Consider the following 27,029-nt stretch of genomic DNA (forward strand, 5'->3'; position numbering starts at 1 on the left):
TACTATGATAAAACATAACACTTTTATTTGAAAGAAACAGAACCATCAAATATTTAAATTAATTTCATAAGTACTTTAAGATAAAAGTGTTAGTACTGAGACATTAGAAAATGTGTGCAATAAACACCATTAAAATACACTTAAAACAATTCTGTATCACTAAATCTCCTGTGTTTCATTAATCTTCATGGATTCTTTGACCGCAGAGGCCCTTTAACTTTCAGTTTATCACTCTTCTCCTTTTTCAGCTTTAATAAAGAAAAACATAGCAATGATTCAAGAACTAACATGTCAACAAACAATGCAGTACTAATTAAAATACTATTTTATAATAGACATTTTTGTACTTACTAGGGATGTAAAAGAGGAGTCAAGTAGTTGACTACCCAGTAAGCCTAGTCGAGTCGACTGCTCGCATTTCCCCCCCCACCCTCTAAAAGCTGCCTCTAAAATAGAGGCAGCAAAGGTGGGGAAGCAGGAGCCGGTCCTGGGCAGGGGAGCCGGCTTAAAAGGCAGAGGTGCAGAGGGGGTAGTGAGCACTCCCCCCTTATCAACTAATCAAGTAGTTGATGGAAATTCCACAGTTTAACATCCCTAGTACTTACCTGGCCCCAACACCACAAAACATCACAAATATGAGTTTATCCTCACACCCATTAGATGAAGAGAAAATCTATTAACACTATTTTATAGGTGGAACAGAGACCAAAAGACTAACATGCTCAAAGTCACAAAGAAAGCCTCTCTTGAGTTCTCGGTGCTTTACCTGTCTACCATTTTTACTGTGGATTTTTACTCATTTCACTGCAATTTCAGTGTGGTAATGCCTTCAATTATTTTGCATGTATATACCATGGCTTTGGGAGACAGCAATTGGTCTATCACACTCACTGGAGTGTGACATACAGGTACATTAAACATTATAACATCAGGTACATAACAGGCTTTATTAAAACTAGTTAAGTAAAATGTTGTGTGACAGATGAGCTGGTAAATGGGTAGAATTCACTTCCAGATAAAGTGGTGGAGTTAAGTAATACAGGTTGAACTTCTCTACTGTAGCAACCTCAGGACTTGACCGGTGCTGAACCAGAGAATTTGCTGAACCACAGGAAGTCAATATTGTCTAGCTGCATTTCCAAAATTTCCATTACTTACTAGGATGTTAGAAGATATTTAGGGGTAAATTAGAGCAAAATAACAGCCCAGAACACTGAAGCCAGAACTAGTGGCTGTAAACAAACTTTATGCAACTGCAGGAAACTTGGCCACACCCATGATAAGTGGACATCCGGATAACTAAAATCATGCCAGACCACAGTTGCTGCCAGATCAGAGAGTTGGATTAGAGAGGTTCAACCTTTACTAAGTTAAAGCAGAATCTAAATGACTATATATAATTTAATAAATTAATGGGGTATTAAGCGGTTTTGTGCCTGACAGTAACAAAGCATGCTTTCTGGGGTGTCAGAAAGAGGTCTGTGATTTTGGTTTTTCCTTTTTTTTTTTTTTTTTTTTTAATTTCTTCTAATTTTCCAAAACATCTACTGAGTTTTTGTTTCCAGGATTGTTTAGTTTGGGCCTACACTATTCGGTTACCTTCATTTTGAAATACTAATATAGTTCTCAGGATCAGAATAGCAGTTAAAGCAATGTGCACCATTATAGATAAGTTCAAGTAAGTTTGTGCATCGTAAATTGAGCCTCTTTATTTTTAGGGAACCTGTTTGTATTAAGCTCTAACTTACCCGTTCCTGGTACTGTTTTTCAAAATAAGCCATGTCATCTTCTTCAGAACTCCTTAAATTACTAACTTGTTTTCCTGAACTAGAGCCACCTGAAATAAACCAAAACAAATGTATATTAAAAGTACTTATTATTTTATTGATTTCAATTTTTTATAGTTGGGAAAAATTTTCAAATGAAAATTTCAGCCTTCCCAAGGGAGAAATGTCCTATTTTATTTCAAAGCAATTCCTCCAGCCAAGTAAGCAGCACTATTAACTGAATCTGGAATGAAAAGATTGGTATTTTGATGAAAGGACTCAGAGGAGCTACATTATGACTATCATCATACTAGCCAAGGGACATAAAATAAAGCAGTTCTCGCCACACTGGGAGAAAACAATTGCACATTATTACACTGAGTAAATGCATACGCAATAGACAGTCGCAGAAAATGATCTCTTACTAGGAAACAGAGATGGTACCCCAGGGGATATGTAATTCCATTCTTAAGAAGGAAAGAGGTGCAGGAGGACGGATCAAAAGCAAGAAAATCTAATTTCATAATAAGCTAATAGGAGAAATATTTTATAATGCAACAATGAAAAACCTATTATTTTCAAAATCCAGATTACAGAAAAGTTTGTATATTCATTATGTACACATCTCTTAGAAGAAACAATCTTAAACACTGTCATTAGTTTTGAACTCTAATGGACACCTTTAAGTGTTCCTTAATTCATTAAACAGTCAATTTAATACAACATACCCAGTAAAAAGTTAATCTTATATTAATAATACAATATACATTTTGGAAAAAAGCATGGTCAGTTCATTTCACCTGTTAATTGTAAGTTGGCTTGTGCAGAACTGGATGGGCCTTGGAATGCTTTTAGAAATGGATGGTCCATGCCACTACTAGGTGACTCTAGAAATTCAGCAGATGGTGTCCCTAGTTGAAAATGTATTGGTTAAAAAATCAGCTTCACAATCGGCATTAGGAGTCCACCAAGGTGGAAACCAAACATACCTACCAGTTAAAATAAATAATACTGATACTTAGTATACGGAATGAAGAAATTACACATTGTGTATCATCCAGCACACTAGAAGAAAATAGGCGTGATAAAAGAGCTAAAGTAGAGTTTGTAAAAAAATGAAATGGCCAAACTCTGCTCTCACTATTGCCGTGATTGTACTATATAGGAACTATACTGCAGAAAGATCCTGGAGACTGGACCAGGATTTAAAAATACCATTATATGCCAACAGTATTTGAAAAGACTCCAATATCCATAACTACATTACATGGGAGCAGTTCTCCCTGTATTTTTTTCCATCCTTGAGTGTAATGAATTTAACGTACACCAATATGGAGGTGATATGCAACTCATCACCTTCATACTGGTGCACATAACAAAATAAATGTGTGGGGGTGAGGTCAAGGGTTTCTGAGTGTGGTAAGAGGCTCAGGCCTGGGGCAAAGGGTTGGAGTGCAGAAGTGTGAGGACTCTGTTTCGGAGTGCAGGCTCTGAGGTAAGAGGAGCAGCGCTGGGACAGAGGGTTAGGTGCAAAGGCTATGTCGGGGGGGGGGCAAGTTCTCGTGTGGGGCCAGGGATGAGGGGCTCAGGACTGGGACAAAGGATTAGGATGCAAGGGCTCTGGCTGGGGACTCTGGGGTGAGGTTGAAACAGGTGGACTTCAGTGGTGGGAGGTGGGGCCTGGGGCCAGGCTACAGCAGGTAGGTTCCAGGGCTGGAGAGCTCCAGGATCAGGCCATTCTGGCCACAAGAGGGGGGATCTGGGCTAACCCAGCCAATGCAGGTAGAGGGGGTCCAGGCTGCTGCAGCCAGGGTAGGTGGGGGGTCCAGGCTACCAGGCTGAAGGTCAGGTTGGGGGTAGAGTGGCCCCCCACCCTCCTTGCATGGGTGTCTTGAGTGCCTGGATGAAACTTCTTTACTGGTGACCAGGAAAAAAGTATACAAAATCATGGCAAGTAAATTTGGCAGATGAAACAAAAATTGGTGTAGTGGTAAGTCAGTTATACTGAGCAATCAGGATCATTTGGCAAACTGTGCTCTTTCAAATAACATGCAAAATCATATATCAAAAGAACAAAGAATTAGATCACTAATGAACGATGGGGGACTGTACCTTTGAAACTGATTCTGATAAGGAGTTAGAAAACCAAGTGGTACATGAGAGCCCAGTATAACACTGTGGCTACAAAGACCAACTCAGTTCTTGAATATATAAACAGGGGACTAACAAGTAGGCATTTTCAATGTCTTTTTAGAAGGTATGTTCTCGGTCAACCAAAATATATTGGTCTTGATACAGAAATTACTGAATTAAATTCTGTAGTTTCTTTTCTACAAGAATTCTGAAAATATGATCATAATGATTTCTTCTGGCCTTTAAAAATCAGTGATTTGGCGTCTCCATGCTATGGGAAGATTCAGTTTGTCCTGAAACTTAATATTTCAACAGATTGTTAAATATGAACATTTAATGGGTAAAAGATCAAAATGACATCTGAAGTCTCCTGCACTTACCTATTCCACTGTCATCAAGTCTCATGTAGCCTTCTGCTAGTGAACTAAAGCCAGTTAATCCTCCCATTGCAGCATAAGGAACATCCTGCCCCACAGGTTTTCCCTGGGCTAAGCGCTCTTGTTTAGTTTCCACAATTGTTTCATGAGCATATGTTGGCTGACCACACCCACAGGTAAAACAGCTGTGAAATCCTGAACATTTGGAACCTAAATTAAAAATAAAAAGTATTCAGAGTTAAATAACGTAATCCATTCATTAGCACAGAAAGTGAAAGAGAGAATTTCCCTGTTGCTTTCTCAAGCACTGCTGATTGCCTTCCCTGCATAAATACCCAGCCGCACTTCCCATTTAGAAGCTCTACAAGAGAAAGGATAAACATGTGGTTAAATCATGGGAATCAGGAGATCTAAGTTCTACTCCTGGAATCAGTCTTCGGAAAATCAAAGGACTGATTGTGGACTGTGCTCCTACAAATTGTCAAACAATTACAATTTGGAGGTAGCTTCAGGTAAGGTAACTGGTAAGATCTACTCCTGTAATGCTCCCCTAAGGGGCAGCAACAGCTCTGAATTCTTAACCTCCCTTGTCAATTGGCTTTAGCTGTTCTGTGTAATGGACAGAGTAACCCAGAAGTAGCAGCATACTGCCCAAAATATGCCGGGCCAAAAATTCATGTATTCAAATCAGAATGGGCCAATTGATCAGTCACAGGTCTGGGACTCTGGCAACCTAGGTTCACTTCCCAGGTCTGCCATGGATTCCCTGTATCAGAGGGGTAGCCGTGTTAGTCTGAATCTGCAAAAGCGACGAAGAGTCCTGTGGCACCTTATAGACTAACTGAAGTGTAGACTAACTGTGTGACCTTGGGAAAGTAATTTACATGCACATACATTTTAAGGCAAGAAGAGACCACTGTGATAACTTAGGGTACATCTACACTACAGAGGAAGATTGAAGCTGCTGCTGTCAATCTTCCAGAGTTCAAATTAGCAGTCTAGTTAAGACAGCTAATTCGAAGTGAGAGGGACACTCCGGTCGATGCTGGTAACCCTGCTTTCACAAGGAGTCAGGGAAGTTGAAGGAAGAGTGTTCTTCCTTCAACTTCCTGCAGTGTAGACAGCGCCAAAAGTCAAATTAAGGTTCTTTGACTTCAGCTATGCAATTAACGTAGCTGAAGTTGCGTTTCTTAATTCGACTTTGTCCCGTAGTATAGATATGCCTTAGTTTAACCTCTTGCACACTTCAAGCCACAGACACCAACTCCTGTAATAGACCCATAATCTCTGGCTGAGTTAGTGACATCCTCAGATCATGATTTAAAAAATTCCACTTACAGAGAATCCACTATTTACTCTAGTTTAAATGAAGAATGTTAAAATATGTTTATTTAGGTAAGTGTGTAAAGACTGAAAATTTCAGCAGTTACACGTGTACCTGTGGGGCGGAGGCGGTTCCATGAGAGGCAGTTCCCATGGGGCCACCTGACCCCCTCACACACTGCTGCCTCTGTATTAGAAGCGGCAGTAAGTGGAGGAGATGGGTGGCAGTTCCACAGGAGCCAGTGCACATTGGAAGCCAGCTTAAAAACCAACTCCCCACACACCCAAGATCCCACCTGCCCCTCCAAGCTGCAGCACAGGGGGCAGGAGGGCTGCGTGTAACCATGAAAGTTAACCGATAAGCCCAGGCTCATCAGTTAACCATGTACATGTTTAGACTTTCACTCATTTAAATGTGCAAGTGGCCCATGACCCATGCTGCTGAGGAAAGCGAAAAGCCCCTGCAGTCTTTCCCAGTCCGATCTGGAGGAAAATTTGTTCCCAGCCTCTAAAATGGCAGTTTGACTCTAAGCATGTCTCAAGATCCATTAGCCATATACCTTAGAGAGAATTCTTTGTTGTAACTCAGTTTTCCTTATCTAGTGTCTTAACTCCAGCCACTGGGAATATTTGGTACTAGTAATCACTGATGGAACACATGCCATTTTAGGCAATGTCATCATACCATTCCCCACATAAACTTGTCAAGTTGAGTCAGGATGAAACTAACCCAATTACACTTAAAATAATTTGCTACATGTGATTTACGGAAAATTGAAATGTTACATCAATGTTGTGTATTATTCGGTTAGATATTACTCCCTCTTCTGCGAGCAAAACTGGTTTATGAGGTCCTTCTGTACAAATTATTTCATATACTTCATACAAGTAATTTACTAGCAATCTAGAAATCTAACTAAAATCTCCATCAATATATCATTTAAAGAAAAATGAAAGACAGAAAATCAGTACATAATATAATGACTAACATTAATAATTCCTGTTTTAGGGACAAATCCAAGTCAATTCCGAACTTCCTCTACTATACCATGATTTAACCATTGGTTTGTTAAATCAGTGTTACCAATAATTTTATATGGGGGAACAAAGTGCTATTTTCTGCTAAGTTTAGAAAATATACCTGTATTTAAAAGTTGTGCTGCTTAAGTTAGTTGTAAAGAATACTGCATGTGTATTTATAGGAAACTAACTTACAGGAGTTGCAAGAAAATCCAGGTGCTGCACTGTGCTGATCAGAAAAATGCTTGCATCTACAACGAATGGGCTGAGTCCCATTTAAAGGAACATAGTGATAGGATTTGCACTGACAACGGCTCACTCGACAGGGTAGACAAATAGGACGATCTTTTGGAATCTCTTCTAAATCTGTTTTGTGTTGTTTATACCTAAAAATAGAAGAAAAAAATGAAAAAAATTCAGCATTTAATATTAAAGTTTTCTTTAAGGAATTTATAATTTAGATTTCAAGTTTAATGCAGAGATACATTTCGTTTTCTTATAAACAAAAAATGTGATCATTCTCACAGTTTTCAATATTGTGTGGGGTTTCAAGAGCTTTTTAAGTTGTACTCCAGTGAAAAAATATTGTAGAGCTTTAAATTTGATTTTGGCACCGTTTCAAGTATATATTTTCAAACCATTATATGGAAATGGAGTCACATGCTCATAAACCAACATAATACGCATAAATACTAGTAGATTCAAAGCTCTAAATACTTCAATTTACGCTCTGGCCACAGGCATCTCTGACACAGTCATAGTCCGCAAGCATAAACTTTATTTATGGAACACTACAGAATGATTTCTTCGGTTTCAAAAATGCTTTCTTAAATTACATCAATATTTACATTAAGGATGTGAACAGGTAACCAGTTAACTAGTTACCTGGTAAGCATCACCCTTACAGGGTACTGGTTAACCAGTACCCAGAGCAACCCCCTGCCTGGCGGCCTGCCTTGGGCAGAGGGCTGTTCCAGCCCCACGGGGGGGGTCCAGAAGCAGAAGCCAGCTATCCCACGTGGGGGACAGGAGCGAGTGGCAGGGGCAACCAAGAACCTTAGGAACAGTAGTCAGATGCCTGTGTGAAGGAAGGAAGGATGAGGGGGGCTGGGAGCAGGAACCTCCTGCCCCATGCACACCGGCCTTCCTGCTTAATCGGTTAAAGGTTTAACTTATTAACTGAGATTTTACATCCCTACTTTACATCCCTGGATTTTCAAGTTAACTGCTGGTATGACAATGTTTTTTATGAACATTTTACATTTTCTAAGTACAACGAAAGTTCAGTAGCAAGAAAAATAATCTTACCTATGGGTACAAAAACACAGTGTCTCTGGGCCCACAAGTTTACAATCCATGCCAGTTGGTGATCTCCAGCTCACATACAATCTGTTCTGTAATCGAACTGGTAACACTTTTCTTTTGTACTCTTCATATTGTTCCGGGGTAAAGAGTTTCCCTCCATCATCATCACCTACAATTCTGTAACATGTAATTGTGTTTCATAATATTTTAATTACATTTAACTTTTGGTAAAATGAAGGGAGGCAAAGGTAGGTTGCAATTCTGAAAATGATATATAATGATGCACTAATAAACAACACTGATTATTTTATCTTCCATAATAATAGTACCCTAGAGATTATCTTTGCAAGGAACTGTACTCAAAACAAATTATTTTAAACTGGCTTTAGTAGTATGAAACATGTCTCAAGAAGGGCTAAAAGAGAAGAAAGTATAGAGGCAAGCTATCAAGTTTCTTTATATATTGAAGAAAACTGACTGCAGATCAGGAATTCTGGTTTCTTCCTACCTCTGACTCAGACTTCCTGCATGATCTCCAACAAGTCACATCATCTCTGGATAGCAGAGATCCCCAGACTGTGGGACATGACCCCCCGGGGGGTAAGGAGGAACATTTGGGTGCAGAGGGGCCAGGCCAGCCCACACATAGGGCAAGGGGTGGAGGGGAAGCACCAACCAGCCCCACTCCATCCTCAGCTGTGCTCTGGCTCTGCCTCTAGTCCTGTCTCCTGGCCCTGGCCCTGGCCCTGGCCCTGGCCCCAGCCTCAGCCTCACTACAGCTCTGTGCCTGGCTGCAAGCCTGACCCAGCCTTTGCCTCTGGTTGCGACTTCATTCCCAGCCCCATTCCTGGCTCTGCTCCCACAACCAGACCTATCCCCTTACCCCTGTCCGTGTCTCCTTTCCCCCTACCCTGCCGTCCCAGCTCCAGAAGCCACAACCCCACTCCCCTCCTTAGCTCAGACAAGGTCGTGGGCACAGATGGGCATGATCCTGAAAAATCTGGAGACCACTTCCCTTTGGATGCATGTTCACTGCAGAGTTAATTGAATTAACTATTCTGAAGTTCACTCCAGCTTGCATGAGAACAGGCACACCTAGGGATGTTAAAATGTGTATAATTAAGTAATTGTGTAACTGCTGAACATTTCAGCAGTTACATGTGTGGGGCAGTCAGCTTCCCAGGAGCTGATACAGAGGCAGCAGCGTGCGCGGGAGGATACGGAGGGGAAGTTACTAGCAGCCTGCATGTAACCGTAAAGGTTAACTGATCAACCCAGGCCCATCAATTAACCATGTACACAGTTACACTTTCACATCCCTAATCACACCATGAAATAACACTCAAGTTGTATCAAATGATTGCATTAGCAGCACAAAGTGATTGGGTAAGCCAATGGATTTCAACTTTTCCAGACTCTGTATTCCTTCCAGAAATCTACTCTGTCTTGCATATCCCATTTCAACTCACTTGAAAACTACTTGAGTGTAAAATCAGACCTAAAAATACAAAGTTTCAGAGCACATTACTGAAAAATTGCTTACTTTCTCATTTTTTCTGTACAGGTCCACAAACAAGTGGGAAGCTATGGGGTAATTGCCCAGGAGCCAGGGAACACTTTAACCTGCCGGGGCACTCATTAATGGATCTCTATGTTACGGTATTATTTCAGGCCAATTCCACAAGCCAAATACATAGGGAAGGGTTGGAACTTAACTTAATTTACAAGTTTGATTTTTATCAGTGAGGAATAAATAAAGATATCGGCTGTCACACACACTATCTTCCACATCCTAATGATTTAACCAAATAATGGGTACTAATAGAGGTGCAAATTTTAATCAGCCTCTTGTAACCTGAACAATCCAATTCACTATTTTTTTCTTCTTTTTTTTCTTTTTCCCTCTCCTTCTCCTCCTCGCCTTCCCTTATTTATTCTTGGATCTGGACTTCTAATACTCCAGTCATCTGAAGAAGTAGGTTGTATCCATGAAAGCTCATACCACCATCTACATGTTTTGATGAAAGAGAGTGAGGGAGAGTGAGCAACAGGGAAAGAGGGGAAATGGAGTGAGTGGGGGAGGGGCAGATCCTTAAGAGGAGGCAGGGTAGAGGCAAGGCAAGGCAAGGAAGGGTCTTTGGGTTTGCACAGTTAGACAGTTGTCAGCCTTATGGTTGGGCATGTGGAAGCCCTGACCGTGCCAGAAGAACATGCTCAGAAGCGCAGCCAGCAGTTTACTAGGCACCAGCCAGCACAGGCACAGCACTCTCCAAATGTCAGGCAGACCACATTCATGCAGGTGCAGCTTGTGTATGTGTGGGGGCCACTGACTTGCCCTGAGGCCTAGAATTGCTGTCAGCAGTCCTATTTCTGTATTAAATTTTAATTTGTACAGACTTGGCCAGGCTTTTTATACAGCCTTGTAAAACTAGGCAAATATCTAGATGAGTTGATGTGCCCCCTAGAAAATCTGTGCATACACTAAGAAGGGGGACACAAAAACCCTTGGTTAAGAACCACTGATATAAACTGATGATGAGCCATGCTAACCAGAGCAATAACCTATATTCCAAGAGGCAAACCAGCTTACAGATTTGTGTATGTGGACAGAACTCAAGGGGCAACACTCAAGTTACAATCCTAATTAACTCTGCAGTGAAGACAAACTCTAAAAGCCTTCAATTTCCTCATTTGTAAAACAGGAATAATACTTACCTCCCTCATGGAGTTATGAAACTTCATTCATTCATGTTTATAAAATGCTATGAAAATGTATAGCATAAGTTACAAATATTAATACTTTTCACAACAGATATAATAGGGGCCTGTTTTTCAGTAAGCTATACCGTACATATGCAAATTCACAATATCTCCGTAATGTACAATATCCCAATACTATGTGCTAATATATTTTATCAACCTCTGGATGTCATAATTTATTGAAACTTACCTTCCTTTGTAAAACATTTTGAACATATATGGATAAAAATGATGATTACCTGCATCTTTCATATTTTACTGAACATTTTTAAATCTAAATATAGTGTGTATTCTAGTGCATCATGTACGCTTAGAAAATGGTTTAACCAGTTAACTGATTAACTGGGATTTTATAATTGTCAAAATAAATTGTGTGTCAGCTTGTATTTCCTGAAATAATAGTAGAACTGGCTTAATGTCCTCCCACACTATTTCACAAATGTTTACTCTTGAGCAGATGGCAGGTATAAGAGGAGGCCTAGACACTGGGAACAGAAACATAATTTAAACACTTATATTCCAACTGAGAAATATCTAAAAGATGAGTTCATACATGTCGACCAAAAAGTACTTGAATGTCAAAATATTCAGACACAAAGCTAGATGAGACAAATTGCACCCATTGCTCAGTGAGAGGGAGAAATAATAACAGGAAACTTGGAAATGGCAGAGGTGCTTAATGACTTCTTTGTTTTGGTCTTCACAAAGATGTCTGATGATGAAGGAATGCCTAGCATAGTGAATGGTAGTGGAAACAGGGTAGGTTTAGAAGATAAAATAAAAAAAAAGCAAGTTAAAATTACATAGAAAAGTTAGATGCCTACAAGTCACAAGGGCCTGCTGAAATGCATTCTAGAATACTCAAGGGCTGTGTCTACACTGGGCCACTTATTCCGGAAAATCAGCCGCTTTTCCGGAATAAGCTGCGAGCTGTCTACACTGGCCCTTGAATTTCCGGAATAGCAACGATGCCCTACTGTACAAAATCAGCCGCTATTCCGGAAAAACTATTCTGCTCCCGCTCAGGCATAAGTCCTTATTCCGGAACACTGTACCGGAAAAGGGCCAGTGTAGACAGCCCAGTAGTCTTTTCCGGAAAAAAGCCCCGATCGCGAAAATGGCGATCGGGGCTCTTTTCCAGAAAAGCGCGTCTACATTGGCCACGGACGCTTTTCCGGAAAAAAGGGCTTTTCCGGAAAAGCAGCCTGCCAATGTAGACGCTCCTTTTCCGGAAAAACTGAAAACAGAATAGTATTCCGTTTTAAGCATTTCCGGAAATTCATGCCAGTGTAGACACAGCCAAGGAGCTGATAGAGGAGGTATCTGAGCATCTTTGAAAAATATGGAAGACAGGAGAGATTCCAGAACACTGGAAAAGAGCAAGTATAGTGCCCATCTATAAAAAGTAATACAGAGGTAGCCGTGTTAGTCTGATCTTGGTAAAACAAAGGGGAAAAAATTATGTAGCACTATAAAGACTAACAAGATAGTTTATTCAGTGATGAGCTTTCATGGGGTAGAAAATAAAAAGGGAAATAAGAACAACCCAGGAAACTACAGACCGGTCAGTTTAACTTCTGTGCCAGGAAAAATAACATAGCAAGTAATTAAGGAATTCATCTGCAAATATCTTGAAGAAAATAAGGTGATAGGTAACAGCCAGCATGGATTTGTAATGAACAAATCATGTCAAATCAATCTGAGAGCTTTCTTTGATAGTATAACAAGTCTTGCGGATAAAGGAGAAGTGGTGGACATGGTATACCTAGACTTTAATAAGGCATTTGATACAGTATCACATGATCTTCTTATCAATAAACTAGGCAAATACAACTTAGATGGGGCTACTATAAGGTGGGTGCATAACTGGCTGGATAACTATTCTCAGACAGTAGTTATAAATGGTTCACAATCATGCTGGAAGGGCATAACAAGTGGGGATTTGCAGGGGTCAGTTTTGGGACCAGTTCTGTTCAATATCTTCATCAATGATTTAGATATTGGCATAGAGAGTATGCTTATTAAGTTTGCAGATAATACCAAGCTGGTAGGGGTTGCAACTGCTTTGGAGGATAAAGTCGTAATTCAAAATGATTTAGACCAACTGGAGAAATGGTCTGAGATAAATAGGACGAAGTTTAATAAGAATAAATGCAAGTACTGCACTTAGGAAGGAACAATCTGTTTCACACATACAGAATGGGAAGCAACTGTCTAGGAAGGAGTACTGCAGAAAGCAATCTAGGGGTCATAGTGGACCACAAGCTAAATATGAGTCAACAGTGTGATGCTGTTACAAAAAAAGCAAACACGATTCTGGGATTCATTAACAGGAGTGTTGTGAGCAAGACATTAAAAGTCTTTACTTTTACTCTGCTTTACTCTGCACTGATGAGGCCTCAATTGGAATATTGTGTGCAGTTCTGGGTACCACATTTCAAGAAAGATGTGGAGAAATTGGAGAAGGTCCAGAAAAGAGCAACAAGAATTATTAAAGGTCTAGAGAACATGACCTATGAAGGAAGGCTGAAAGAATTGGGCTTGTTTAGTTTGGAGAGGAGAAGACTGAGAGGGGACATGATAGTGGTTTTCAGGTATCTAAAAGGGTGTTAGTGTTCTCCTTGACCTCTGATGACAGGACAAGGAGCAAAATGGGCTTAAACTACAGCAAGGGAGGTTTAGCTGGACATTACGAAAAACTTCCTGTCACGGTGGTTGAACACTGGAATATATTGCCTAGGGAGGTTGTGGAATCTCCACCTCTGGAGATATTTAGGAGGTTAGATAGACATCTGTCAGGTATGATCTAGATCAGAGCTAATCAACTTTGGAAGCCCTGGGGACCACAGTGATACTCAAAGCACATGCCGAGGGCCGCAACTTAAGTGTATAAGTTACATGCAAATATATATGCATGCAAAATACTGACGCATGAATACGAAGAGTAAGGCAAGACTACACAACATGCAGGCCCCATTTAAGTCAGTTCTGTTGATATTAATAAAATGCAATATTGACATGATTTCCACCCATATGACAGCACTTTTAATGAGCAATGACAATCCAGGAATTTAACTACTAAAATGCATATCAACAGAAGACCATTACATTGACTCGCCATTGTGGAGCATGTTCCCAGTGGAGGCCACGTTCAAAGGATCCCACCCGTGGGCCACAAGTTGAGCATCGCATAAACCCAAACCGCACCACAGGCTTCAAACATATTGACCGTGGGCCGCATATGGTCCACAGGCCACATGTTGAGTACCCCAGGTGTAGAGAGTACCCCAGGTGTAGATGGTACTTTTGGTCCTACCGTGAGGCCAGGGGACTGGACTCAATGACTTCTAGAGGTCCCTTCCAGTTCTAGTGTTCTATGTGTGGAAGTAGAAAGAATTGTAATGTAAGAGAAAGATGAATTGTGCTGTAATAATTGAATAAGTTGAAGGAATACTGTTTGTCTCTGAACAGGAAAAAGAAAAGTATGTTAATGTTGTTTGTAGGTATGCAGATCAATGTGCTAGCCAGGTGGGCCTGAGTTAACAGGAAAAGAAACATTAAGTGTTAAGCAGTGTTAATTAGAGATAACCAGGGAGATATGGACCGGAGATTGCTGTGTGCTTGATGTTGAAATGAAAATACTTGACTAAGTCTCACACTAATCATGTGAAGTTTTGCCCCTCCTTTTAATCCTGTTTACTTGGCTTTCTTTTGACTGTATAAATCAAGGGGTTTGAACCTTGTATGGTACTCACATTTTCTGGGTTAATTTGGCAGAGCAGCTTTGCTGAATAAACAGAGCGGTCTGACAAATCTGTGAGTCCTGTCTAACTTTGACAATTATTCTATGAAATATTAATAAAGTCATAGCACCAGAGACCAAGACATTACATGGGGTAGATGGAAGATTTCCCTCTCCCTGCCTTTGGGAAAAAAAATTTTTTTTTAAGTTTTAAAGTGTTCTGACATAGCCACAGAACTCTTGAAAATAGTCCAGAGTACTGGTGAATCCTAAACTTTGCTGAGCTCTCCCAGCCAGAATTTCAACAAATGATAACTTTAAAATCAGTATCAGCATATTGCTCAGTGGAAAAAGAAAGACCAACAACAAAAGGCAGATAACGTAAGGGTTATAACCTCAGGTGCTGTACATTTCTTTTGCAAAGAACTCCTCCCTTCTGCTAAACAAGAAACTCTGTTGCTTTAGTTTTGGGAAGTCTTGCTGGATGGAAAAAAACTTTCTTCCCCTTGGTCTCAACATCAACAAAAAGAATCCTGGTGACTATTTGGATGACACAGATTTGCACAAGAAGAAAACCTTTCCAGATGAAATGTGCTGGCATAAAAATTGTGCTATGTGGCAGCAGGTTCCCAGGAGTTTAAGCACAGGGGCTGCGAGATTACACAGTGTCCAACACTTTTTAATTTAGAGGCTCCTACCAGGATGCCGCAAAGCATCCATGCCAGGGATTCATGTTTATTCTATTGTAAAAGGGTATTTCAGCTTTTCTGCCATGTTCCCTGTCTCCAACAACAATGCGGGGGAGGGAGGAGACTGACACACATACTCTCACTCTCTGTCTCCAACAACAAGGGGGAACGAGACACACTGACACATTCACTGTGTCTCCCACAACAAGGGGGAGGGGGACAGAGACACTGACACACGCACACTCACTCTCCAACAAGGGCGGGGGGGGAGACACCGACACACACAAACCCACCCCCCCGCTGCTGCACTGGGCCGGCTGAGTCTGAGCCACACGCCGCAGAACGGGCCTTACCATAACCCGCAGCCCCTGAACCAGCTCAGCGCGATCGGCCCCTCGGGACAGGCGGCCCCTCACCTCCGATACTCCAGGTACTCGTCCACCGCCGCCGCGCCCCCCGCCTGCAGCCGCAGCCGCTCCATCGGCGCGGCTCTCCCCGGCCCCGGGCGCCTGGCAGCGCCGGCGGCTTCCGGCTCAAACGCGCCTCCCTCCGCAGAGGTGGGAGAGCGGCTCTGGCGGTTACTCCCGCCCTTCGCGCTCGCGGGCCGCTGCCGGCTCGGCGCCGATTCTCCACCGGCGCCTCACGGGGCTTTCCTCCCCGCGCCGCTTCACTGGCGCTGCCGCCTGCACCCCCGCCGGCGTAGAGCTGTAGCGAGCCTGGGGGTGGGGGGCAGCTACGCTAAAGTGTGTTGTCTACAAGTCACTGAAATGCTCCTCTCTAGGATGCACCTGTCCTGCAGCGCCAACCTACTAACACCACCTTACTGAGATGAGAGGGGTAGAAGTTTTTGCAGTAACGTTATATTGACAAAGGGTAAGTGTAGACAGTGCATTCATTGTGCATTATGTCGCTCACAGTGCCCACCCATCCTGGCCCCTCTGCTGTCAGCAGTTTAAGCTTTACTGATCTATGACTAAAAACGAGGAGGAAACGAATAAGAGTGATGAAGAACATGGGACCAGATTTTTTTCAAAGATTTAGGCACCTAAAGATGTAGGCTGAAAACTGCACTACGGCCATATGTTTATTTAAAATGTGGTTTAAATGACTTCATATGTTAATTATCTCATTTATTCAGTTTATCTGCATATTGCAGGATTGGGTATTGTGACAGGCTTTGTTATGCAATACAATGCAAACATCATTTATTTCAAAATAATCCTTGTTTTCCCCATTAGCAAGTATTTTCAGAATAAACTAGTATATTTTCCCTGTTAACTTAGTTTTACAGAAAGAATCTGGCAAACAATTAAAAGTTTTAAGAATAAGAAGGCTCTAAGCAAGAAATAATGAGACAATTAAAAAGGGAGACCTACCATCCTGGCTAAAGCACATGACTGAATGCCCCAGAGACTGATGTTCTGCCAGTTTTACTTTTAGGTCTACACCCTTGTTTATTTAAGAAAAAATAAAACTAGATCAGCATGATTCTGTGACCAAGTAGCAATGGATATGATTTTTTAGGAGAGGTTCCAGAGGATTTGAGGTGAATAGGGTTGCCAGGTGTCCGGTATTCTACCGGACAGTCTGGTTTTTGGGCCCTCTGTCTGGTAAAAAAATCCAGAAAATACCAGACATGTGCAATGTCCGGTATTTCATGGATTACTAGCTGGGTGCCGGACAGAAGCCTGGCAGGGGCTGGGGGATTGGCTGGGAGGTGGTGTGCAATCGGCACTGGGAGCCCTGGCTGCGTCTGACGCCTTGGGGAGGAGGAGAAGCCCTGTCCCTGCTTCTGAGCGCGTGGTGGAGCCACAGCCGGACTCACTTCCGTTTCTCCGGACCGTGCATGGGACTGACAGCGCCCCGGGATCTGCATGTGACCAGGTCACTCCCACCCCACTTCCCCCAACCCTTCCCGACCAGCTCTGCTGTCCCCAACCCCTCCCCATCTCCCCGGGCCAGCCACGCTGCCCCCGCCCTCCAGCCCTGCCCCCCCCATCTTCCCCTGCCAGCTGCACTGCCCCGACCCCCCCATCTCCTCCGGCCAGCTCCCCCCCACATCTCCCCAGGACAGCTACGCAGCCCCCACCCCCCTCCCCGCCAGTTTGCCCTCACCATCAAGTGTGTCCGGTATTTTTTCTAAACCTATAGGCTACGTCTACACTGGCATGATTTTCCAGAAATGCTTTTAATAGAAAAGTTTTCCGTTAAAAGCATTTTCGGAAAAGCGCGTCTAGATTGGCAGGACGCTTTTCCGCAAAAGCACTTTTTGCGGAAAAGCATCCGTGGCCAATCTAGACGTGCTTTTCCTCAAAAAAGCCCCAATCGCCATTTTCGCGATCGGGGCTTTTTTGCGGAAAACAAATCTCTGCTGTCTACACTGGCCCTTTTGCGCAAAAGTTTTTCGGAAAAAGACTTTTGCCCAAACAGGAGCAGCATAGTATTTCCGCAAAAGCACTGACAATCTTACATGAGATCATCAGTGCTTTTGCGGAAATTCAAGCGGCCAGTGTAGACAGCTGGCAAGTTTTTCCACAAAAGCAGATGATTTTGCAGAAAAACTTGCCAGTCTAGACACAGCCACATAGTAACCCTAGAGGTGAAAGGGCATTTTCTATGCTCCATTAATTTTTTTTCTAACAGGGGGCTGCACAAGGCTCTGCCACTGCTCCTTTTTTAACATACGTTAATTGGATTATAATTAGGAATTTAAAAATCCTCTTTAATTGGTTAAACTGTTAAATGCAGTGCTGACACTGCATTTAACAGATTAACCAATTAAAAATGGGGAGCTATTCCAACAGGGCTAGAGTGCCTCTTCCCCCACCCACAGGCAGGGGCTGCCCCAGCTTGGCAGTTCTTTCAGCCCCTGCAGGGGCTGCCTCTGTGGTTCTTGGCCCTCTCCCCATAGGCCACCCCTGCTGGCCCCCATGCAAGCTGGAACCCAGCAGCCCTGTACTGTAAGAATACAACCTTTTTCTGTAGCCATATTGGAAGGCCTAAAAGCTTCCTCTGCACCCAGAGTGAATAGCACTAGCTCTTGGAGTCACATATTCACATTCCATCTAACTTGAGTTAAAATAGTATAATACCCAGTTGTTAAGGAGATCCTCTCCCACTGGCATTCACTATCACCTGATAAAGAAACACATCTCAAGATGAGTAAAGAAAACTTAGAAACTCCTTATCAATAGTTGGAGTTGTGTAATCCTCATTCTATGATTATGATCCTCCCTTTCCTGTTGTTTGTCTATATGATCTCTGTCTGGTTTTAATTATTTCTGTTTGCTGCATAATTAATTTTGCTAGGTGTTAATCAACTAAGGTGATGGGGGCTGATAGGCTAGGTAAATTCTGTTACAATAGGTTATGATTGGTTAGTAAAACAATTGATTATAGTAACACTAAGCAGAACTCAGGTTTCACTATGTAAGCTGGGACCCAAAAGGAAATTCTTTGGGAATCAACTCCAGGACACAGCTCCAAGATCAGAGCGGCCAGACCTCAACCCTGTGTCAATGACACCATGTTGAAATTGAAGTCCCCCAGATTAATCTGATCCTGTCTGGCCATCAAGTCAAGTTCATCTTATTCACATTGGGAGTAGTGAGCACTGTATGTCTAGCATGTGCATTCTAGTTTAGATGATTAATAAAGAAAGATTAAGTAGGATATTACTGTGTAAGGCTCTTTCATTGGTAAAAAAAAAAAAAAAAAAAAAACTGCAAACCTGCCCCTAATACCTTAACCTGCAGAAGGGCAACAGTGGGTGCCTATATTGAAAAGGTTACGCCAAATCCTAGAATCAGGGGCTGGCAGGTGCCCATGTTATGAGAGTTATGCCTAGGCCCTAGAAAGGGATACGGGTAGGTGCCCTACAATGTATAAGAAACAGAGAATTTTGTGCGGGTAACAGCATGGAGGGCTCCGCAGAGCTGGAGCAGCCCTCAGGTGGGCCACATGCAGGGCGGGGCTGCTCCCAGGTACCAGTTAACCTTTACCCAGTAAGCATCACCAGTTAAGGATGATGCTGACCAACTAACCATTTAACCAGTTACTCTTTCACATCCCTATAACACTAGGGCTACGTCTACACTGGCCCCTTTTCCGGAAGGGGCATGTAAATTTCATGAGTCGTAGTAGGGAAATGCGCGGGGGATTTAAATATCCCCCGCGGCATTTAAATAAAAATGTCCGCCGCTTTTTTCTGGCTTTTAAAAAAAAGTAGGAATAAGAGCCTCCGGAAAAGGGCGCTTTTTCCGGAGGATCGGGGCCAGTGTAAACACTCTTTTCCGGCTTTTTTAAAAGCCGGAAAAAAGCGGCGGACATTTTTATTTAAATGCCGCGGGGGATATTTAAATCCCCCGCGCATTTCCCTACTACGACTCATGAAATTTACATGCCCCTTCCGGAAAAGGGGCCAGTGTAGACGAGCCCTAGCTGTCCCAAATTTTGGTCAGGGCTCCATTATGTTGGGTACTGTATGCACATCTACATAAAGCTGTTGGAGTTGGTCACATTGGGACTGCGGTTTGTTAGTCTCCAGTTCAGATGACGGACAGTCCAATTGCCAAAGTTACCCATGGACTTGCTGAGATTGGAGTTTAGATGCAGGCTTGGACTCAAACAGGATAAAACTGAAGTTATACAAAGATAGAAGAGAGCTGAGAAAAAGAAGTGATATTTCAGTTGCTTTAATTGGACATGTGTGCATGTTAGAGTAATCAGGTCAGGAACTTCTTGGGAGTTGTGTTGGATTCCCAGGTGCTTCTGGCTGTCCAGGTAGCAGTTGCCACGACTACTTTTTTTCTCCTCCTCTATTCTTACTTAGCAAACAATTACCTTTTATTTTAGGTATTGGCCTCAATAAAATGCAGGTCCATTAGAAAAAAATCACAGGAAATTTTTGGTGTCAGAGTGGTAACCATCTTAAAAAAGTAAATAAACAGTGTTGTACCAGTTTGAAACAGTCCCATTTTCTTGTGGTTTCTGACAACTTTAAATGAAAAGTATAACATGGTATTGTTAAAATAGTAAGCCCAATGTGAGATATTTGTTCCATCCATAAAAATAATTTCTTATAAATTTAACTCCAAGTTCTTAAATATTTAGCATTTTATAAACTATATCCAGTGAGTATGTTGTGTATTACACAAAGCTGAAAAATAGTAAACACTCAGTTGCACTACAGAACTGTTTTGTAATAGTATGATTGCACACATCTACACAAGCTCATCAGTCATCAAAATCCTCACACACAGTGCCTGGGCAAATCCATCTGCCTACTTTCAACATTTTCACCATGCACCATTGTCTAATAGTCCTTGACAATTTTCTTTTGGATTTCATGCTCTTCAAGAGGAGCAATCAATCACCAGTATATATATAAGGACAAATGCAAAGTACTCTAGTTAGGAAGGAACAGTCTGTTTCACACATACAGAATGGGAAGCAACTGTCTAGGAAGGAATACTGCAGAAAGCGATCTAGGGGTCATAGTGGACCACAAGCTAAATATGAGTCAACAGTGCGACGCTGTTGCAAAAAAAGCAAACATGATTTTGAGATGCATTAATAGCAATGTTGTGAGCAAGACATGAAAAGTCATTCTTCCGCTTTACTCTGCACTGATGAGGCCTCAATTGGAATAGTGTGTCCAGTTCTGGGCACCACGTTTCAATAAAGATGAAGAGAAACTGGAGAAGGTCCAGAAAAGAGAAACAAGAACGATTAAAGGTCTAGAAAACATGACCTATGAAGGAAGGCTGAAAGAACTGAGCTTGTTTAGTTTGGATAGGGGAAGACTGAGGGGGGACATGATAGTGGTTTTCAGGTATCTAAAAGGGTGTCACAAGGAGGAGGGAGTAAAATTGTTCTCCTTGGCCTCTGATGACAGCAATGGGCTTAAACTGCAGCAAGGGAAGCTTAGGGTGGACATTTGGAAAAACTGCCTAACTGTCAGGGTGGTTAAACACTGGAATAAATTGCCTAGGGAGGTTGTGGAATCTCCACCTCTGGAGATATTTAAGAGCAGGTTAGATAAACATCTATCAGGGATGGTCTAGATGGTACTGGGTCCTGCCATGTGGGCTGGGGACTGGACTCAATGACCTTTCAAGGTCTCTTCCAGTTCTAGTGTTCTAGGATTCTATATACACATTACTAAATATTACTATAGCGTGCCTGGAGAAATTAACCAGTATCCAGAAAATTAGTGTGCCTTCAGATAACTTCTGTTGATGCATTTGAAAAATCTGGATAACGTGCCAAGCTGTCTTCTGTGCTTTTGAAAGCTTTCCTCTGCTAAAACTATTGCATAATCATATTTTTTTCTCTCCTCTCCAACCTAGGCAAAGTTAATGAGAAAGCAAAGATTACTCACCTTGTGCAATAATTGGAGTTCTTCAAGATGAGCATCCCTGTGGATGCTCCACATTTAGTCTTGGTGCCATCCCAGTGCCTGGATTAGAGATTTCACTAGCAGTCCAACATGGGTGGTTGGAATAATGTGTGCGCAGTCCAAGCGCTCCATTTCCATCTCTACATCAGAGGCCACTATCTCCAAAGCAGAGGAGAGGAGGATGGGTAGTGGAGCACCCACAGGGACACTCTTCTTAAAGAACTCTAGTTATTACATAAGTCTTCAAGAGAGAGTTTTCCCTTTGAGTGCTCCACACTTGGCGACTAAAGAGCAGTTTCCCCCTATGGTGGTAGGGGCTTTGGAGTGTGTCAGAATGCTGAAGAAAGCACCATTCTGTCCAAATGAGTATCAGCTCTAGGACCATATGTGAGGGCGTAATGGTTTGCGAATGTATGCTGAAAAGCTCACTTGGCAGCTTTGCAGATTTTTAGTAGAAGGACATTATGTAGATATGTGGTTCAAATAGAAATAGATCTTGTAGAATGGACTGTCAGGTTACAAAAGACTGAGATTCCTTAAATTGGTACCACAATAGGGTATAATCTGCAATCCGTTTGGAGAGCGTGTGTCACCACAAAGTGAGCTGTAGATATTCCAGGGCCATGGTTTATGATGAGTCACTAGAGTGTGTATGCTGTAGAATTTCTCATCCAGAAGTGATGCTCGAATTACTGTGGAGTCTAGGTGTGCGCCAATGAATTGTACAGTTTGTGTGGGCTGTAGAGGATTTTTCCCAGTTTATTTGTAGAACTAGGCATTGAAAACACTGAATTGTCATTTGTGGTTAATAATGCATTATCATACGTGTGAGTCTTGAGGAGGCAGTCGTCAAGATAGGGGAATGTAATTAATCCTAATTTGTGGAGGTTTGCTGTTACAACAGCTAGTACCTTGGAAAAGACACAAAGGGCCATGTAAAGCCCAAAGGGCAGGACCCAATATTGGTAATGATCTGTTTCCACTGTGAAACTTAGGAATTGTCTATGTGAGGGAAGTAAGCATCCTGTAGGTCAAAGGCTGGAAACCAATCCCCCCACTGCAAAACCAGAATGAGGGTGGTGAGAGTAACCATGTGGAACATACTCATTGAGTCTGCAAAGATCAAGAATAGGATACTAATCTCGGTTTTCTTTCGAATTAAAAAGTAGTGGGAGTAAAACCCTTTCCCTTTGTGTTGAGGAGGGACAGCTCTCACTGCCCATAATTGTAGATGATGTTATAGCTCTTGATGAAGTTGCATTTCATGGGAAGGATCCCTGGAAAGTGATGAGGTAGGTAGATGGGCAGTGGGGAAGGAGAGGAAAATAATAATATATCCAGAAAAGATAACCTCTAAAACCCATATGATAGCAGGTATGGATGTCCATTGATGATAAAATGAGTGCAGTCGATCCACAAACATAGGACAGTGCTGAAAAAGATGAGATGTCTTCGAGGCCCTTGACCAAACCTTCAAATTTGCTTATTGGGTGCCAGAGAGTGAGGTGCTGATCCTGGTGGTTGATGTCAGTGTTCTGGTCTCAGTCCATGGCTTTGCTGGTTTGGTTGATCGAAAGGTCTCTCCTGTGTGTAGGGAGGATATCGGGACTGTTGATAGGGCTGATAATGATATTGCTTCCTTCTGAATGTGTCAGTGTGGATTCTTAGGCAACACAGTATGGCATGTGAGTCCTTTATGATGTGCAAGACTTTGTTGTTCTTGCCCACAAAGTTTCTCCCCATTGAAGGGAAGATCCTCCACGGTAGACTGTATCTCTCTTGGGTATATGGTCAAGATAAACTAAGGCTTTGTGCATCCTTATCACAGTTGCAGTGGATCTTTCTGCAGTGTCTTCCGCATGGAGGGCTGCTGTCTGCAAGGCTGCACGGGCGATAGTCTGGCCCTCTAATCCTATAGCCTTAAACTGTGGCCTTTTGGCCTCAGGTATGTCCTTTACAAAGTCCATGAGCTTTGTATAGTTCCTAGTATTGAATAGTTCAGAGTATTTGGCCAGAAGCATAGAATAGTTAAAAATTCTTAACTGTAGGATGGAGAAGACGTAGACTTTACATCCAAAGAGATCTAACCTTTTATTATCATTGTCACCAGAGGTCGATCGGAAATGTTGCTGCCTATCTCTCTGATGTGCTGCTTCCACCACCAAGGAATCTGGAGTGGAATGGGTGAAAAGGAATTCTGAACCCCTGGATGGTACATAGTACTTCCTATCAGCCCTCTTAAAAGTACGGGGTATGGAAGCCCATTCAGGACTGCTAGAGAAATCTCTGATCCAGGTGTCAGGATGGCACCAAGATCAAGTGTGAAGCCCCCACAAAGACTCCTCTGAAAGAAGAATATTGGGATTTCAAAACCAAGTAAGTTATATCTACAGCCGCTCTCCGAGTTATGTACAAGTTACGGACCAACACTGTAACTCGAAGTGTTCGTAACTCGGATCCCATAGAATTACATGGCGACTGCACTGTTTGTAAGCGTGGATCGCCATTTGTAACTTGGATCTGCATTTATGACCACTTTGGTCGTAAGTGCGGATGGTCATAAGTGGAGGTAGTCGTAACTCGGGGAGCGGCTGTACTGTTCTACTTATGTAACCTATGAATTAAATAGCAAACTTTATGATTAGTGATAAACTATGAAGATCAACAGTTTAAAATCTCAAAGTACATGGAGAGCACATACAGAAAACAGGAAAAGATAAGTCATTTAAATGAAGAAGAAGAAAAAAAAAGCGTATTTGAGTTAAGGACCCAAGCAATGACAGGTAAATTTTCTAGTTAAAAAAAAAAAAAAAAACTTTCCCAAATATAAATACAATTTTATTTTTTTCTTCCTGAAAAAAATTTACACTCAGTATGTCAAACACAAAATAAGAAACATTAGGACACTAACTCAAGTTTTTATTTATATAGTCTACTTTCCTCTAGACCAGTCTGGACTATCAGGGAGAAAAGCAGAAAACCTTGAGATCATCCAGCACTTCTGGTCTGAATCAGTTTTTTCTAAGCAAAATAGTAAAAAGCTATTATACAGCATATTTCAAGCAAAAATTCCAGAACATAATTCTAAAAATACCCCAACTTCAGTATATTTTTAAAAAACATAGGTCTTAATGGCACTTTCATTTTAGCATTTATAATGCAGAAAGCCCATTTTGAAGTATAGGGCACCCTCACTGCAATTCTCATTGCTGTAAGGCTAACATGGATATAAGGCAATTTAACCTTAGCTCATTCCCGTGCCCCTCATGAAACACCATTAGCATATGCATCTCTTTAGTATTTGCCAAGATGCTCTGCTTCCCTTCAACTTAATTTACTTATTCCCTCCTGTTTAAAAAAGTAAGTTAAGGAGATGATGTGTTATATTTGTCACACTGCAAGATACTAAAATATTTAAAGAAACAGCAATGAATAAAAATATTCACATCTGAAAACTAGACTTCCATCACTTAAATAATTTACCTGAAGTTATAAAATACACAAACTTAAATATTTTTGTACAAAATAACTATGTATCAGGCTCTTTTGCCTTTGATAATCTAACTGACCTCGTTCTGGAGCAAAGATATCTGGACAGTGTTGCTACCTAAGATATTCATTATAAATGATATTTTTATATACAGGAAATTCTCTCTATTCTAACAGGTAGTGCAAATAAAGACATTCTTTGGGTTGCTATTTTAAAACGTTCTCAGTGTTATCCTCGTTATCCTCAACGTACCACTAGCAAATTAATGAGTAACAAAATATTGTACTGTTATACACTAACTTAACATTACATTATCCTTAATTACATGTTTAAAACATCACAAAAATGATTAAGCGATATTATCAGTTTATCCAAAATGATCTTAGGTTTTTATTTAAATAAATATATTTTAGAAGTGAATATATATTTTTCCATTTTAGTTTAATTTCAAACATTAGTGTATTACTCATTTGGCATACTACATCAACCAATCTTTAAATATTGTACAGCATTGCTTTAACAGAGTTGTCTGAAAGCAACAAATTAAGCCTTTGAGAACCTTATGTATAGAAGTTGAGACTGCATGTACTCAGCACATTCTATAGCGAACAGTGTACAGATATGTGTCAACTATTGCTTTGCCCTAGCCAGAGGTAAAAAGCTTTTTTTGAATCAAATCTATGATAGATGAATCAGCTTAAGGTTATCTTCTATGCTATCTAATGTTTGCTGCATTTACACGTTTACTTGTAGTTACTGGAACCAGATTACTACTAGTCCCATTGGTAGTATTTGTTGCTGAGCCATTCACAACAATGTAGTCAACTTTGTTTTCCAGTTTCCCCAGACGTTGTAAGATGTCATCCAGAAGAACAGCAATTGTTCTTTTGAGGTCAGCTGAAGAAGACAAAACAAAGAAAGTAGCATTAAGTACTGTTCATTTATATTATCAGCAATGTGTGAGAAAATTGCAGATTTGGACATCTAATGTACATCTTCATTTTCTTTTTTTCCTGGATTTGTTTGGAGAGAATAGAGAAAACATAGTGTGCTTCAATTTTCCTTCTACATATGGATTCTAGCTGTCTATATTTTGTAATACATTTTTTTCCCATACAAGACAATGCTGCCACAATAGCAAACTGAGAACTGGCCCATTGAATCACAAAGTATAAAATAACAGTCTCTTCCTTTCTCCCTATTTTTTTGTTAAGTGACGGTTTATCTACATTTAAAAGCAGAGAGACAGGTTATGGGACTGGGTGCGAACTGAGATAGCTGATTCCCGGCTTGCTCCTGGTCCCACACTGCACCTCTGCTTCCCTTGTTTGGGTTCCCCGCTGGGCCTCTGCCTTTGGAATGTAGCAAGGGCTGCTCATGGCTCTTGTTATATTTCAAAAGCAGAGGTGCAGCAGGGATAGCAAGTGCTCCTCTCACCCTTTATCAATGAAAATTCCAATGACTACTTAATTAGCTGCTTAATTTAAATTTAATCTCTCTACCACACACACTCCTTAAAATGCCTTGTTAAATATTTTGACACACAAAAATATTGGATTTGGCCTATGGAAAGAGAGGTTCCTTCTAAGAAGGAGCAATAAGAATAGTACTGAGTTTCTTTGCATGTAAAATCCTAATTTATCTTCTTGGAAAACCAATTCCTATTTAAGTCTATATTACATGTATCCTCACAGAAGCTTTTGTTCTGCCTATCAGAATACAGAAACACAACTAGTTTCTTCTATCTAGTTTTCAGAAATGTAAGGCTGAACAAAACACTGGAGAAGAGTATAGAAAATTTAAGTATGTGTGTCAATTTGGAGGATAGAACATCTAGACAAATCATGAGATGGGGAATGCAGAATTTAAAGTATTATGTTCTTTTAAGTGAATTTTTTCCAATGTTTACATTAAATAAGTCTTAATAACTAAGCTCTACACACATCTCTCTTGCATTCTAGATGAACATGGTCTACAGTTATGGGGTGGGCAATAATTTTTGATGGAGGGGGCCACTCAAAATT

General features: G+C 41.3%; 2 protein-coding genes and 1 long non-coding RNA gene across 12 annotated transcripts in view; 1 reads left to right on the forward strand and 2 right to left on the reverse strand.

The window, feature by feature from the left end:
- FAM221A (family with sequence similarity 221 member A) lies at positions 1-15,804 on the reverse strand. The gene is made up of 7 exons (XM_075922202.1): positions 15,532-15,804; positions 7,928-8,101; positions 6,815-7,005; positions 4,280-4,486; positions 2,567-2,677; positions 1,749-1,837; positions 1-248 (listed from the first exon to the last, which is right to left on the reverse strand). The coding sequence occupies exons 1-7, from the start codon at positions 15,594-15,596 to the stop codon at positions 186-188; spliced, it is 900 nt and encodes a 299-aa protein (XP_075778317.1). The 5' UTR covers positions 15,597-15,804; the 3' UTR covers positions 1-185.
- Positions 15,306-23,763, forward strand: LOC102452292 (uncharacterized). The gene is made up of 3 exons (XR_012901997.1): positions 15,306-15,545; positions 15,897-15,988; positions 23,626-23,763. It is a non-coding gene; the product is annotated as an uncharacterized LOC102452292 (long non-coding RNA).
- CCDC126 (coiled-coil domain containing 126) overlaps positions 19,797-27,029 on the reverse strand; it is a 16,050-nt gene continuing 8,817 nt past the window's right edge. For all 10 annotated transcript variants that reach the window (XM_014581199.3, XM_006138364.3, XM_075922204.1 and 7 more), the window contains one exon: positions 19,797-25,902. In XM_014581199.3, coding sequence (XP_014436685.1) covers positions 25,721-25,902 — 182 coding nt within the window. In that variant the 3' untranslated portion in view covers positions 19,797-25,720. The remainder of the gene's footprint in view (positions 25,903-27,029) is intronic.

Source organism: Pelodiscus sinensis, chromosome 2 (assembly GCF_049634645.1).
Source record: "Pelodiscus sinensis isolate JC-2024 chromosome 2, ASM4963464v1, whole genome shotgun sequence".
NCBI lineage: Eukaryota > Metazoa > Chordata > Testudines > Trionychidae > Pelodiscus > Pelodiscus sinensis.